This window comes from Acomys russatus, chromosome 1 (genome assembly GCF_903995435.1).
Source record: "Acomys russatus chromosome 1, mAcoRus1.1, whole genome shotgun sequence".
In the NCBI taxonomy this organism is placed as follows: Eukaryota; Metazoa; Chordata; class Mammalia; order Rodentia; family Muridae; genus Acomys; species Acomys russatus.
The window spans coordinates 111887789-111905129 of NC_067137.1; the positions used below are offsets into that span (position 1 = coordinate 111887789).

Genomic DNA, 17341 nt, shown 5'->3' on the forward strand with positions numbered 1-17341 from the left:
CAATTAACTTCAGTCTGGTAACCACTCCATAATGTGTACATATCTCAAAGCATCCTGATGGCGCCCTCTCTCCCTCCCTCCCTCTCTGTCTCTCTCTCTGTGTCTCTCTGTCTCTGTCTTTGTCTGTCTCTGTCTCTCTCTGTGTGTCTCTGTCTCTGTCTGTCTCTGTCTCTCTCTCTCTCTGTATGTGTGTATCTGATTGTAAGCTGACAATTTATATTATAAGAGGTAAGACCTCACTATATTGTATACCTTGAATATACACAAATTTTGTTAGTTATGCCTCAGTGAAGCCTAAAATCCCCCATTTACAGGCTACTTCTAATATTGGCACTTCATATATTATTAAAAGAAATATAGACTTCCCTAAAATAGTTATTATACTGTGAGGAATATCAAGAAGAAAATTAACTTTCTCTTAAGGAAAACATGCAGGTGTGAAGTGAAGAGTTATTTAGGAAATCATGAAAGACATTAGAGGACCAATAAATAACTCTTTTAATCAGATTCTTGCTTTGTGGAAATTATGCTTTCTTTACTGTATTTCTAAATTCTGGTTTGACTCCCAAACCCTATTATGCCCTACTATATCTTGTCCTTTATGTTACAGATGGCTGGCTGAAGGTCTCTGTTCTTTTGGGTAATAATCATGAGCAGGTGAGAGGAGCAGCTCCCATAATGTTATTCCTGAACTCTTGAGTGTCAGAGGCTCACAGCCCAGGCTTTCAAACCTAGAACCCATAGCTCCACAGCCTTGAGAAGTAGGGACTCGTGGCTCTAAGCTTTCTAGGCCAAGACTTACTTGTAGCTTGGCACACAGGTCAGTGGTTTACTGCTGTGGGTGTTGAGTGCTTGTGACTCCTTGTACCCCACCAGCAGTTTGTTTTGCAGCTCTTGAGCTTAGGGTATTGTGCCCTTGCTTCCTTACCATTGGCAACCCTTTGGACCCCCTTTCAGCAACTCTGGCTGCACTCTCCACTCTGTGATCTCCTCATTCTGCAATCCTTTATTGTTCTATTGACTGTCCTTTGCCTTACAGAAGCTTTTTAGTTTCATGAGGTCCTGTTTATTAATTGTTAATCTTGTAGCCTGAGCTGTTGGTGTTCTGTTCAGGAAGTTGTCTCTTGTGCCAATGAGTTCAAGGCTCTTCCTCACTTTTTCTTCTAACAGATTTAGTGCATCTGGTTTAACGTTGAGGTCTTTGATCCACATGGACTTGAGTTTAGTGCAGGGTGATAAATATAAGTCTGTTTGCATTGTCTACATGTAGACATCCAGTACCATTTGTTGAAGAGGCTGTCTTTTTTCCATTGTATGGTTTTGGCTCCTTTGTCAAAATTCAAGTGTCTTGTGTGTGTGAGTTTATTTCTGGGTCTCCAACTCAGTTCCATTGACCAACCTGTCTAATTTCATGCCAGTACCATATAGGTTTTGTTTTTTGTTTTTTTGTTTTTTTGTTTTTTTACTACTGTTGCTCTGTAGTATAGCTTGAAGTCAGGGGTGGAGATACCTCCAGAAATTCTTTTGTTGTATAATATTGTTTTAGCTATTCTGTTTTTTTTTTAAATATAAAGTTTAGAATTGTTATTTCAAGGTTTGTAAAGAATTGTGTTGGTATTTTGATGGGGAGTGCATTGAATCTGTAGATTGCCTTTGGTAAGATGGCCATTTTTACTATGTTAATCCTACTGATCCATGAGCATGGGAGATCATTCCATCTTCTGATATCTTCTTCAATTTCTTTCTTAAGCGAGTTGAAGTTCTTATCATATAGGTCTGCAACTTGCTTGGTTAGAGTTATACCAAGATACTTTATATTATTTGTGGCTATTGTGAAGGGTGTGGTTTCTCTAATTTCTTTCTCAGCTCATTTGTCATTTGTATACAAGAGCACTACTGATTTTTTAAAATTAATCTTGTATCCAGGCATTTTTCTGAAGGTGTTTATCATCGTAGGAGTTCTCTGGTGGGATTTTGGGGGTCACATCCTATCCTATCGTCTGCCAAGAGGGATACTTTGACTTCTTCCTTTTCAATTTGCATCCCTTTGATTTCCTTTACTTGTCTTATTGCTCTGGTGGGATTTCAAGTACTATACTGAAGAGATATGGAGAGAGTAGACAGCCTTGTCTTGTCTCTGCTTCTAGTGTAATTGCTTTAAATTTCTGTACATTTAATTTGATGTTGGCTATAGGCTGGCTGTATATAGCCTTTATTGTGTTTAGGTATGTGCCTTGTATCCCTAATCTTTCCAAGACTTTTAACATGAAGGGATGTTGGATTTTGTCAAGTGATTTTTATGGCATCTAAGGAGATGATCATGTGTTTTTTCCTTTCAGTTTGTTTATTTGGTGGATTATGTTGATGGGTTTTCATATATTGAACCACCCTGGCATGCCTGGCATGAATCTTACTCGGTCATGGTGGGTGATATTGTTGATGTGTTCTTGGATTCAGTTTGTGAGTATCTTATTGAGTTTTTTTTTCCCCCTTAATGTTCATAAAGGAACTTGGTCTGAAATTCTCTTTCTTTGTTGGGTCGTTGTGTGGTTTAGATATCATGGTGACTGTAGCCTCATAGAATGAGTTTAGCAATGTTTCTTCTGTTTCTATTTTGTGGAATAGTTTGAGCAGTATTGGTACTAGCTCTTTTTGATAGTCTGGTAGAATTCTGCGCTGAAACCATCTGGCCCTGGGCTGTTTTTGGATGGGAAACTTTTAATGACTGCTTCTATTTCCTTAGGGCTTATAGGACTATTTAACCTGTTTTCCTGATTTTGATTTAACTTTAGTATTTATCAGGAAAAATTCTCATTTCATTTACGTTTTCAACTTTTGTGGAGTTCAGGCTTTTGAAGTAAGACCTAGTGATTTCGTGGGATTCCTCAGTGTCTATTGTTATATCCCTCTTTTCATTTCTGATTTTGTTGATTTGGATACTGTCTTTCTGCCTTTAAGTTAGTTTGTCGAAGGGCTTGTCTGTCTTGTTGATTTTCTCAAATAACCAGCTCTTGGTTTTGTTGATTCTTTGTTTCTAATTTATTGATTTCAGCCCTAAGTTTGATTATTTCTTGCTATGTACTTCTCTTAGGTGCTTTGTTTCATATTTTTTTCTAAAACTTTCAGGTGATCTGTTAAGTTGCTATTATAGGGTCACTCCAGTTTCTTAAAAAGTCACTTAGTGCTGTGAATTTTCCTCTGGGCACTGCTTTCATGTGTCCTATAAGATTGGGTATGTTGTGCCTTCATTTTTCTTGAATTTTAGGAAATCTTTTATTTCTTTCCTGACCCAGTCATTGAGGAGGGAGTTGTTCAGATTCTATGAGTGTATAGACTTTTTGTTATTTCTGTTGTTGTTGCAGTCAAGATTTAATCCATATTGCCCTTGTTTTCTTGATTGTGTTCTTATGCTGGCCTTTAGCCATCTGGTTGTTCCTGGCTTGCTCACCCAGCAGACACTGCATTCCTGGCACTCAGACTGTGCCAGAAGCTGCTATCTTGAAACAGGGACCCTCTATGCTCCTACTGTCCAGCTGGTCTCCAAAGGGGGACCAATGGAACCATGGACCAGGGGCTGGGACCTTGTTCCTGCTATCACAGAGCTGTCCTGCAGAGGCTGTCTTGGGTCTGGGGTCTGGATGCTGGAGCCATGCGTTTCTGGAACTTGGGAGTCATGTTCAAGTAGGTGGAAGGCGCCTGGCTCTTAGGATGTCTCCTCTTGTCCAGGAAGCACAGACACTGGTGGTTTGGAGTCAGCAGCCAGGTCACTCCCTTTGTCCACAATCTCTGATCTTCTGCTACTCAGATACAGTACACACTGGGCGCCACCATCTTGGAAAGTCCTCTCGGGTACTCTTAAGACATGTAACTGCTAAATGAATAGGGTAGCCTGGTGTCTTTTGGTTGTGAGCCTAGCCTTTAATGGCTGAGCCATCTCTCCAGCCCCCTGGTGTCATTCTGTAGTAAGTTCTAGTTACTGCTGTACGGTGCTTGGGGATGAGCGCCTAGATTCCATCCATCTTTGGTGTTACTAGCTCATACTGCTCTACTTGTCGTAAAAACATCGGATAGACAGTAGACGTCCATTTGGAAGAAGCCTTCATTGGAATCTAGTGTTGCATTGCAGGGACCAGTGCACCACAGAAAAACCAGTGGGATGAGTCTGCAAAGAGTAAAAACCAGCATGTTTACATAGCCATAGGGGCCTGGCATGCCTGTGAACAGCCTTTCACCAATCAGTCTTCCTTCGCAGTGCCTGGCTCCTTGTCTGTATTGCATGCTTCACATACACACCAAGCACAAGCCTCCTATAAGCACGAACCACAGGCCGTTTGCTGAGTCAGCGAGGAGGTGCTCCCTTCCCCATCCTAAGTGAGTCAGTGGAAGGGTGGATGAAGTCACCTAGGCTTATTGTCACTGCATGTTGTCTGGAGTGGTTGTTCCTGAGCAAAGCCTCCTGAAACAGAAGTGAGGACTTCAGCTGCAGCAGAGGTGTTCCTTACAGTTGGAGTGGAGTCTCCTCAGAACAGTCATAGAGTGTTCAAAGCAACCAGCTGCCATGATGACAGGTTAGTTGATTGCCAAAGGAAGGTCTTTAAAAAAATTACATTTACATTCATATGTGTGCTTGTACATATGCCACAGTATACATGTGTCAGTCAGAGGACAGCTTCTGAGAATGGGTCTCTCCTTCTCTTGTTGTGGGTATTGGGGCTTGAACTTAGGCTTTCAGGTTTGGCAAGAAGTACCGTAGCCTGCAGAGCCATATAAATGGCCCAGAAGAGACTTCTTGATTGACAGATTTAGGCACAGGGTTTTGTAAGCTGTCAATCAAGTGGCTGTCTAATCCACCTCTGATAGCTTTTGACCACTTAAAAAACAATCAAAGGGCTGGAGAGATTGCTAAGTGGTTAAAAGCACTTACTGTATTGGCTAAGGACCATGGTTTGATTCCCAGCACACACATGGTGGCTCACAGATGTCTGTAACTCCAGTTTCAGGGTATCCAATACTCTCCTTTAGCATGGCACACATGTGATACACATGTATATGTTAAGGGAAAATTAATATGCATAAAAAAAATCTTTAAAAAATAACCACCAAAAGATGCTTACAATAATGACTGCATGAAACTGACATTCTTTTAAAAAGGTAGCCTATGTTGATTGTACCAGGTAAGGAGTTTTCTATACATGAATAGAATGTAGTTTGATATTTCCCTATTACTTTTTCTTATCCCATCCCCTTCTTCTTTGTCAGTGAATATACGCAGTAGTTTCATATTTATTTTCAAGTTTCCCTTCTCCTAGATTTCACACGTATGAGAAAATATGCAGTACCTGTCTTTTTGGAACTGTTTTATTTCACTAACATGATAATTTCTAGTTTTTCCACTTTCCTGCAAGTGACATAATTTCATCTTTCGTTATGGATTTATCTATGCACACGCGCGCACGCACACACACACACACACACACACACACACACACACACACACACAGTTTCATTTTCTTTATCCATCCATTCAGTGATGGGCACCTAAGCTGAGTCTGCAACTTGGGCATTGTTAATGGTGCATCCTTAAGTATGGGTTTGCTGTTATCCACAGTAGCTGACTTCAATTCTTTTGGGTATATGTACAGTAAATGAAATTCACATTTCTCACAGTACCAAACAACCCAACCTGAGTGAGGGGTTGGGTCCCTCTCATTAGCACTGGGGAGAAGGATTCCTTGTTCCACACAGCCTTTACAGACTGACTTAGTTGACTCAAGATCTCTTTAAGTGTAAGAACTGATTTGTTTTACATTTCTTCCAACTCAGTGTCTTATTTACCAGCATATCAGTCAGATGAGCAGGCAGGAACTATTATGTGTTATTAGGTTCTCTGTGTGGGTCATTATTCACTCTGGATTTTAATAATCATCTCCATGGTAATCATTTCCAAATCTGGACTGTAGGTAGCTGTCCCTGACTTGTTTCTGAAGTTCAGGCCAAGATACTTTACTGTCATTCTGGTGTTATCCTTGCACAAGGTGTCTCTTCTAGAACGTCTTGTGGCCTTCCAAATGTGAAATTGAATTCATGGCTTTTTAATCGAAATGCATTGACTTTTTGTTGAAGCCTAACTGCATCTCAATTGTATGTTCTTCCTTTTCCATCAGGACTCTCAAGTTCCCAGCCACTAACTGCTGGGTGACAAAGTCTATTCGAGGCATAAAGCATTACTAGATGGTGCTGGAGCATTGAGACCAGTGCCTGGTACCTAGCACTTCTGAATAAGTACTTCCTGCAAGATTGGACCCTATCAGTCCACTTGTTTTCTGAAGGCTCAGCAATTGGGTCTTTCCCTCTTCTTGCAGGAAGCTTTCTTTCTTTCTTCTTTTTTTCTTTTCTTTTCTTTCTTTCTTTCTTTCTTTGTTTTTTTTCGAGACAGGGTTTCTCTGTGTAGCCTTAGCTGTCCTGGAGTCACTTTGTAGGCCAGGCTGGCCTTGAACTCAAAGCGATCTGCCTGCCTCTGCCTCCTGAGTGCTGGGATTAAAGGAGTGCGCCACTACTGCCCGGCTGCAGGAAGCTTTCTTACAGATGCCAGGTTTCAGGTCTCTGTCTGCCGAGTGTTGCTTGCCATTTTATTTTCCCTTCTGAGCTTCTCTCTTAAATCATCTTGCTTACTATGTCCCTCCTGCTATGCCACAACATATCAGGAATATATTTTAGGAACATTTTAAAAGGATTTTCTTTCCAATATTAGTTAATGGGGAAATCATCAGGATGTTTACAAGACCAACCAGGGAAAGAGCTTCTAGAAGCCCTCATAGTTTCCATACCTTACACCTTTCAGCACTACCTCTAGCTTAGGAATGGAAGCTGACTTTCATAACTTCCCATTTACTTTGCAAAACAAACAGAACTATGATCTTCATTATTATATTTTTCCGCCTGTATTCTTACCAATAGACATGCATTTAAAATTGTGATTGGCTATACACAAGTGCATGTTTGTGTGTATGCTTGTTAATACATGTGTTTATAACAAAGATTTTTATAGTGATTACTTTATTTCTATGTCTAATAAAACACTGAAGCTAATACCAAATATAATCTTACTATGGAATTATAAAATTGGAAAAATTCGAAGTAAATTACATAAAAATAAGATTTTAATGATACCTCAGACGTATTTGTATTTTATATGTTGGCTATCTTCCAGGGCAAGTGGAGATTTCATCCTGCTGGAGAGTGTTGTGAGGTTTGCTGTGGGGTGTGAGGAGAGGGAAGGTCTAGATTCTTCTGAGATGTGTGTTTGAGAGTCAGAGATCTGTTTTGTGCCTTTGGTAAAAAGAGGAAGATGGAAAAGCAGCTCACAGCTTTAGGTACTTAGAGGCTGTTCCACAGCCAGAGTCTCTTTACACACGCCTCATGGTGTGTGTTTAATAGAGCTTAGGGCTGTAAATCCCTGCAAACATAGCTGTTGTTTTTAAACCAAAGCTCAAATGTTTGATTTTACCAATAAAGACTCAGGAGTCAGATGCTGGGGTAAAAGCCTACTAGCTCAGAGAGGCAGAGAAAGTGCCCGCTGACCTTCTTACTTAGCCAATATCTCAGAAGGAAAAAAGCTCCTTCTCTATGCTGTCTTCAAAAACCTTCCAAGCTGAAGTCCCTCCTTTCTGTTTCCTGTGCATCCCTCTATCCATCCTCTGTACTTCCTCACATCTCCATATATTTTTCTGTGTTCACTCCTTGTCAACTGGTTGCTTGCCCCATCTCTTGACCTGTGGTTGACTTTATTTAGTCCTGTTTTTTTTTTTTACATATACATCTATATTTTTACACATATATACAATAAAATACCTACCCCAAGAATAACCATGAACCAATCAGGAATTATATAAATTTTACATTCTTAGTGTTTTGGCTATTTTATTTAGTCCTGTTTACAGAAAGTGCTTGGATTAAAGGTGTGTGCTAGAGCTGAGCTACACCACAACTAGAAACAGGTTTATCCAGTACACAGTCTCAGGGTTCACAGTGTGACCAAACAGTGTGACCAAATATCCTGCAACACATAACATTCTGATAGCAAAATACCCCATAGTTTTTACTAGCATTGATATTACCAAATAAACCATTTGCCAGCTCTTATGGCAGTATCGACTTAGAGATTCTGTTTTTGGTTTAAGTGGGGAATCAGACCCAGGGCCTTGTGTGTGCTGGGCAAGCCCTCACCCACTGAGCTGCATCCCTAGCTCAGAGAATTTTAGTTTTTCTTTTTTTAGTGTTGACTGTTAATCTGTTTCTTGTGATGGGACTATGATCTGATGGGATGCACAGCCAAAAATTATTGACTTAGAAATTGTAGGTTGAAATCTTGCTGTGGTTTTTACTAGTTGATAGCTTTGAGGAAGCCATTTTCCCCTTCGTGGGTCTCAGTTTACTCAATTTTAAACTATAGAGATATATTTTTCTATAATGTAAGGATTAATGAAATGTGGTTAGTGCTTTTCCTCATGTGGTAAGCAGGGCCTTCAATGTTACTTTTTATTTTACTCTTGCTTTAGGTAGGTTAAAAGATATGTTATTTTTTTTTGTGATTCTAAGCGTGATTATAATTGGGTTTAATGATTCTCTGACTTTAAGTCATTTAAGGCAATGTTTTGAAATTTTAGTGTTGATTTTGATGAATAAAGAAATAATCAAATAACTATATGAAGTTTAGTTTTTGTTATGATCTGAAAGCAAGGCCTCTTTGGAACCTACTTCATCATAAAATCAAACACATTGTCAGTAATTTCTGTGTTGTATTGGATCTTGAGTGAGAGCCACTAGGAAGGGTTCCTTGATGCTGTCAGAGCACAGGTCATTTAAACCCTGCACTTCGTTCTAAGCAGGGTTCTCATGTACAGCAGCGACTATGTCATCCCATCTTTTGGGAGTAGCATCTACTTCACTTCTCTCTTTATTGACTGGTTTAGGGTTAAGTAAACTACGTATATTTTTCAGGCCAGGAGAAGAGAATGCTTTCTTTATTCCATATAGTTAATATTCTTATCATGAGAATCTGTCTTCTTATGAAATTTAAATTGTTAGATGGTTGGAGTAAGGTGTTAGGCTAGTGATGATATTTTAGGGCTATAGATTGATAGACTGTAGATTTATTATAATTGCTGGGATCAAACCCGGGGTTCCTTGTCTGCTCAGCAAACATTATACCCTTGAGCTATATCCTGACCTTGGCCTATTGTAACCTTGTGGGATTGGACAGGGGTTTCATAAACTAGAGCGTGCAGCCTTATTTTAAGAGACTAGAATAGAAATAATGCCCTGCATCTCTCCCTCTCTTCCTCTCTCCCTCCCTCCCTCTTCTTTGTTTCTTTGTTTGTGTCTTTATTTCTTTCTAGAATCTCACTGTATAGCCCAGGCCAGCCCTGAATTTTTCTGTCTTCCTTACTCTCTCTGATGCTTGAGATTATAGGTACGTGCTACCATGCTCTGCTCTCCCACCTCAGACACACACACACACACACACACACACACACACACACACACACACACATCAACCTTCCTTTCTTGATTGTCTCAACTTGATTATCACGTTGTGTGTCCTTCCATAGTAGGGGGTTGCATAGCTTAGCTTATCTTAGGAGCAAGAGTGGAATGAATAAAGTAGAAGGATGGGTTTGATCTTGCTTATACATTTACTTTGTATTAGTTACTTTTCTTGTGGCTGTGACAAAACACCTCATAGAAGTGACTCAATGAAGGAAAATTTTATGTTGACTAGTGGTTCAGAGGCGGACTTGTGGCATGATGTACTGTGGTAGCAGATGTGAGCAGAGGTAGGTAGATCAGAACCCTAGATGGGCTGTAACCATCAAAGACTGGCCCCTAGTGTTCCACATCTGCACCTAGGCTCCATCTCCTGAATGTTCTGAGACCTCATAAAGTAGCACTCCCATCTGGGGACCAAGGGTCCCAACATGAACTTGTACACATCTACACATCCAACTGTAGCAGAGGCTGTGTAGTATAGTGATTGGCAGTGTAGGTTTTGAGTTGTGCAGGATGGATAGCTTAAGAACTTTTATCTTCCTAAAGAGAAAATACAATGTAGCCCATGATAGTATCTATCCACTTGCTAAGATTATTGTGAGAATTAGCCACTGTGACAGTAAGTCAGGTGTTTACTAGCACTGGCTTGGCATGTGGTATAACATACACTCTTTCATCTTGTTATTAGGAGGAGAAGCAAAGACATAATGCTCTTGGTGTGATTGACATAGTAGTGAGGCACAGAAGAAAGAAAACCAGGGAGGAATGTCAGTGGTATAAACCGGAGAATCTAGAGCTGAGGGGTTAGAACTGTGATGAGAGTGAAGCTGGTCTTACCCATGGGCAAATGCAGTGTCAGAGGTTCTGGCCGGCAAGGGAGCTCACAGAGTTTAAGGTTATAGACATGGTGATAAGATCCAGCCTTTGACAACAGGAGTGGAATGCTGATGTGAAGTAGAGGTAAATAAATATTTATCACATGTCTCTATGCCAGACATGGGAGAGTATAAGATCTTGGCAAAACACCCTTGAATAGAGGAGGTTGGAAACTGCCAGTTGGTCATGTAAGTCATCTGAATGGTGTTTACTATCATAGCAGAGGAAGTGGCAGCAGTGACAACCAACTTTATCATAGTAACGAATGCTTGAGTTTTCATTGGCTTACTGTATCACCAAAGAGGCATTTTAAAATAGGTGTATCTCCCAAGGGAAAGCTAATAATTAGTAACACTAATTTAGAATTTGAAAGACTGTCCTACATCCATTTATTTAGGCTTATAATTTTTTCTCTTCCCTTTTTAACCTCTAGTGTGCAGGTTAGATGATTAACCCAGTTCTTTTCAGTGGTTGAGAAATGGCTTGCTGAGTGGCTTTAGAGTGAATTGTTTGCCTTCTCTTTGTTTCCTAATGATTATCCTAAAAAAGGAGCATGCCTTGCAGGTTAGGGCAGGAGGGAGCTGGGGCAGCCCCTGAGTGTTCTTCGTGCTTGGCTTTCAATGGAAAGTTAGAGGTTTTGAGGTCTTGGAAATGTAATTTGCTTAAAAAACAAGGTTAAGATTAATTAGATAATTATTTAAAGATTGTATATGCTGCACTAAGTAAAACTCTTTTTTACATAGAATATTGTTTTGGGTTCCTTCCACTTAGCGGTGGTAGTGTAGCTATGTGTTACCTACACCTGCTTGTTATGTTTGTCCCGACTGTCAGAAAAGGGTAATTGCAGCTCACAGCCTTGAAAATTTCCAGTCTAGCAATCCACTTCTCAGCCACGTCTACTGCTCTCCATGTCTCTTTTGTTCAGTTGGCAACCACTCTACAGATTGTTCCTCACTGTTTGCTCTAAAGTGCGTTTAAGCAGACTGTCTTAGTTGGGGTTATTAGTGCTGTGATAAAACACCATAGCTAAAGCAACCTGGGGTTGGAAAGAGTCTATTTAGCTTACATCTTCACATCACAGTTCATCATCAAAGTAAGTCAGGACAGGAACTCAAGCAGGGCAGGAACCTGGAGGCAGGAGCTGATGCAGAGGCCATGGGGGGTGCTGCTTACTGGCTTGCTTCCCATGGCTTGCTCAGCCTGCTTTCTTATGGATCCTAGGACTACCAGCTCAGGGATGGCCCACCCACAATGGGCTGGGCCTCCTCCATCAATTACTGATTAAGAAAATACCCTACAGGCTTGCCTACAGGAGGATCTTATGGAGGCTCCTTCTTAGATAACTCTAGATTGTGTGTCAAGCTGACATAAGACTAGCTAGCACAGACTATAGGTCATCCCACCTCGATGCAGTTGGTTGTTTTCCTTGTTATTACGTCATTACTGTGAGGACGGTTGAAGACGGGAGCACATGTGTTGGATTCCATGTTTCATTTGGGTGAACTGCTGCTGTGATTGTGGCTCATTCTACTCCATCTACAAGTTGTGGTGACTGCAGGCATCTCGTTCTACCTTCCTGTCCTGGTTTGCTTTCTGATCCTGTGATAAATACCAATGCCAAAAGTAACTTGGAGAGTAACTTTGAGAGTTTCATTTTACAGCTTATAGTCCATTTTGAAGGGAAGTCAAGGCAGGAACATGAAGGCAGAGGCTGAAGCAGAGGCCATGGAGGAATGCTGCTTACTGGCTCCCTCCTCATGGCTTCCTCAGTCTGCCCAGGTGGGGCACTTTTTCAGTGAGTTGGTCCCTCTCATATCTCAACTACTAATTATGAAAATATCCCGTAGACTTGCCTACAGGATCCTCATTTGAGGATCCCTTTTCCTGACAATTCTAGTTTGCGTCAAGTTGACAAAACTAATCAATATACTTTCTAAAATTATTATTTTTATTTTAAAAAATCTATCATGGTGGCTCCCAATGCATGGTCCAGACCACAGCCTTAGAACCACTGAGTACCTGCGGGAAATCAAGTCCTGAGCCTCAACAAGATCTATGAAACTGGATTCTGGAGGTTGGGCTCAGTTTTACCAAGTCCCCTAAGGTGACGCTCAGACATGCTAAGTTTGAGTGTCACTTCTCTAGCTTGTTGGGCTTACCAATCTGCGTACACATCTTGATGTCAGGACTAGGGTATTTCTACGAAGCCGAGCACGTAGCTGAAGATGGTAGATGGTCTTTGTGGTTAAGCAGTTATCTAGCAGTGCTATTCTCAGCTAGTAGTTGCTTTCCCTAAACCAGAGTCTCTTGGGTAATTTTTTGCTATTGAGCCATGGATGTTCTTCATTGTGGGGAGCTGTCCTGCACACTGTAGGATGCTTAGCAGCATCCTGGGTTCTCCCTGCTGGGTAACAGGATATTGTGATGTGAGAGATGTCTTAATGTACTGTCATGCCAGGGTGGGGAGGAGGGGGAGCTCACTGACACCTACACATCTGGCTATCCTCGCTCCCTGTTAACTCTGGTGTCTGCTCTGTTATCACTCTTCATAGTGAGAGAAGAGTCAGATATATTAATTGATTATAGACATTCGGTTTTTGTTAGCAATTATGAAAATTATGATTTAGGTTCAGCTTTTTTCCTATTTATTTTCTATGTATCATAAGCAGTGTCAGCCTCTGATATATTACTGTTTTGTTAATATTGTATTCTTATCAAAATCAGTGACAGCATGTTTTATGTTACGTAGCTTGTGTATTCTACTTGAATACCAAAATAATTTTACTTCAACAGTTTATCTAAGAGGTGATTGTACTGTATTAATTTCTTAGGAATATAGTATGCTCTTTCAATTGTTTTAAATTTTAGAAAAAAATTAAAACTTATATGCATGGATGTTTTACTTGTATGTATGTCTGTGCACCACATGTGTGCTTGGTACCTGTGAAGGGAAGAAGAGAGCATCAGATTTTTTGGAACTGGAGTTGCAGATAGCACGTGTGTGCTGGTAATCTTAACTGTGGTCTCCTCATGAGCAGCCAGTGCTGTTAACTTATGGGCCATGGCATCTCTCCAGCCATAATTAAAAATTTACTTTTTTTTTTTTTTTTAACCATGGCATATATGTGGAGTTAGGTTTTTCCTTTCACCTGTTTTTTGTTTGTTTTTGTTTTACCCTGTTCCAGGAATTGAACTCAGGTTGTAAGGCTTAGAGCCATTTTGTCAGCTTTAAAAAAAAAGTGTTTTCTTTGACCATTTCATACATGTGTACAGTGTACTTTGATTACTCACCCTCTCCTGCTACACTCCCTTCTTCATTCAAATATCTTCCATATTCCTGACTTCTTGTTTAGTTTATGTCCCACTGAGTTGAACCTGGAAGGTCTGTATGACAATGGGTTTCAACTATCACCAGAGCATTCTGGGTTCCAACGTGGGCACAAAACTGCATACTGTGTCTCCCTTCTCTCAGAGTGTTAGTTGCCAGTAGTTCAGTAGTTAGTGGTGGGTGGGGCCCTGTGAGCCCCTTCTCATGCATAGCTCTCTGTTGGTGGGACCAGTCTTATCTAGGCTCAAGGCCAGTGTCTTAGTATTTCATTACTGTGAAGAAACACCATGACCAAGGCAACTCTTATAAAAGAAAACATTTAATTGGGGGCTTGCTTATAGTTTCAGAGAGTTAAGTCCATTATCATCATGCCAGAGATTATAGTGTGTGTTTGTGGAGAGAGAGTGAGAGAGAGAGAGAGAGAGAGAGAGAGAGAGAGAGAGAGAGAGAGAGAGAGAGAGAGAGAGAGCGCGCACGCCTGGTGTGGTCTATTGAAACCACCAAGCCACTCCTAGTGACACACTTCCTCTAAGAAGATGACACATTCTCTTTCTTCTAATCTCTTCAAATAGTACCACTTTCTGTTGACTAAGCATTCAGATATATGACCCTGTGGGATGTTTTGTCTTTTGAGGTCCAAGTGCTCAAACACATGCACGTATACTCACATTTAAATCACAACAGTAGTGTATTTGTTTTTGTGGCAGATATAATGCATTACCATAAACTGGGTAATCTAAACCAACAAGCTATGTTGTTTTATAGTTCTGTAGACCAGAAGCTTAAAATCATGAAATTAGTGGAACTCTGATTTTGGCTTTCTTAGTGCCTAGTGAGTGTCAGCATACCCTTGCTTGAGGCTGCATCACTCCCAGCTCCATTCTGTGGTCAAAATGCCTGTCCTGTGCTGTGCTGTGTTTTCCTCTGGGAAACTCTTTTATATACTCATGTTACCGGACATAGACAATCTAGGATGATCTCTTCCTCTCAGGATCCTTCTCAAAATTAAGAATACCCTCCAACATTCCAGGGTTAGGGTGTAGACAATATTTTTAGCATCTGCCTTTCAGCCTATGACAAGTTATTTTTGTGGACTCTCGTTTCCACCTTCTGGCCATCGTCCTAAGATTAGCATAGTTCCTGTTTCATTTTCTGGTCTCTTTCCTATCTTCATTTTGTCTTTAACTTATTTATAAAGGTAAAAACAGTGAAATGATTGTGGTACCCTGTATTCCATAGTCTGCCATACTGCAACAGGTCAAGACTTGCTACATGGCAGGACAGCCTCATTCACAACCAGAACATACTTCTTATGAGTGCAACCTACACAACTCTGAAGAAACAAAAGTATTATCTAAAAAACATGTACTTAAAGCTCACATACATTTCATAAAGCCACTAGTAATTCTTGTAGTAACTTTTCTCTTGCTATGGTAAAACACTGTAAAAGAGAGAGTTTACTTGGGGCTTACAGTTCCAGAGGATTAGAGTCCATGAGCAGCCTGGGAACAGGCAGGCAGACGTGGTGCTGGGGCAGTAGCTGAGGGCTTACATCTTGAAACACAGCCTTGAGGCAGAGAGAGGGAGCCACCTCACAGCCCGCCTCCAGTGACACATCCTCTCCAGCAAGGCCACACTGTCCCAAACAGCTTCACCAACTAGAAACAAGTACTCAAATACATAAACCCGTGGGGCCTTTCTCCTTCAGATGACCACAATTCTGTTTGGAGAGAAGTAAAAATAATTGTAAGTTATTAAAAGTATGTAAACAGGTAAATGTTATGCTATTGGTATTTAATGCATTTGGCACTTGTTCAGAACAGGTGGGATTTCCCTACTTGATATGCTGGCAGAACTTGTGTTGCTCAGGCTATACACTGAAGAAGGGTTTGTAGTTCATGGAAAAAATTTTTTTTCAAAAGAAATTTAATTCTTTCCCAAAGTATTTAGGCCTCTAGATTATCACAAAGATTATTTTGGGAACATAGCCTTAATGCATATTAGACCAAAACGTCATTATGTAAAATGTGCTAGTGGCCTGTAAGAGGTTTGAGAGTCACTTTCAGAGGATTCTTGCAGTTTATAGAGCCAGTCTATACAAGGCATTTCAGTGTATTCAAAATTGTGTTTTTACCTATGTCATTTTAGTCATTGCTATGATTATTATTTTGCTATTTTACCAAAACACATTTTTATCATGTATATATTTTTATAAAGTATATCAAACTGTCAGATTACAGAGCAAAATGTGGAAGAATTGTAAAGTATTAGTAAGATTGCTAACACGTAATGACATGCATATAAATAGGAAATCTAATTTTAGTATAATTGTAATGTCTACGTGTATTTGTTATAAGATTTATTTAACAAAATTTTGTCTCTGATTTTAATTTTATATCTCAGTGGTGTGTTTAAAACATTGTAGGAACTTATTAAAAGCAGACATTTTTCAAACTGACCCACTAAATTAAAAATTCAACTCCTAATTTCAAATTTTAAAATTTGTGTTTTCCTTGTAAGTGCTGGTCAAGATGTCCAGGCAGCAAGTGTGATGGCAAATCTTCCATTTCTGATGCGACAGAATCCTACTGAGACACTTCGGAGAGTCTTACCCAAAGTCAGAGTAAGTTGGTATGAAATAAGATTTCAGTTTCTTGTTCTTTTCCTAGTAACATGTTGTCAATATTGGAAAAACATTTCAGAGCTTTGATGGCTGATCTTTTACACCCACTAATGGAGTAGAAGAAGCATTACTGTGTTTATATTGAATCATGATAAAATATTTAGGAAAATTAGTTGTAATGAGTTCCTTGGTATTTTCAGTAAAGATATTTTAAAAATAGCTTAAAATGTATTTTCGTAATCTTTGTAATCTTTATAGAGTTATAGGTATATCATTTGCTATTGTTTTCATATTTTTCAAAAATTCCAAATTATAGTCATTTTATGTCCATGCTACTGATAACAATTTAACTAAGATCCTGTATGAGGGGCCTTGTGAAGAATCATCAAATGAAGTTTATTATGGTGATCACAATTTTAGTTTATATTTTGTTCTTTCATAAATTTTTTCAGAATTAGTTTCTTGTTGTGAACCTAAATATTTTCCCTATTATCACATTTCTCCTCCAAGTATGTAATTCCTATTGGTTATTAATATATCATGGTAGATATTTAATAATTGATATTTGTTATTTATTTGCACCTGTGTGCACATAACATTTTTTTAAAAAAATAAGTATTGTATGAGCTGACAGTAGTCTTGCTGTTGTACTCGGCATCTTAATCCCTAATGGGGTCAGAGGTTGTCTGCTACTGGAGATAATATTTGCTAAAAAGAGTTTTATTTGCTTGCCCTCAGTTTTCCATTTGGTTATAACTATTTACAACTTAATTTATACATATTTAAAAACTACAATCATTAGCATATATTTGAATTTGAATTTTGGGTTTTGGTATTATATATAGCATGGTTCCAACTACTGCCATTTTTTATAAGAAGTCTACATCTCTCTAAGACAATATGAATTCTTATTGGCTACCATGGTGATTCATGAATGCATTAAGCCTTTTTATGTCTCTTTCCCC

The 17341-nt window shown here is 39.5% G+C and overlaps 1 protein-coding gene across 1 annotated transcript in view; it reads left to right on the forward strand.

The window, feature by feature from the left end:
* Ppp4r4 (protein phosphatase 4 regulatory subunit 4) overlaps positions 1–17341 on the forward strand; it is a 91386-nt gene that overhangs the window by 14562 nt on the left and 59483 nt on the right. The window contains exon 3 of the mRNA XM_051150869.1: positions 16274–16376. Within this exon, the coding sequence (XP_051006826.1) occupies positions 16274–16376 (103 nt within the window). The remainder of the gene's footprint in view (positions 1–16273; positions 16377–17341) is intronic.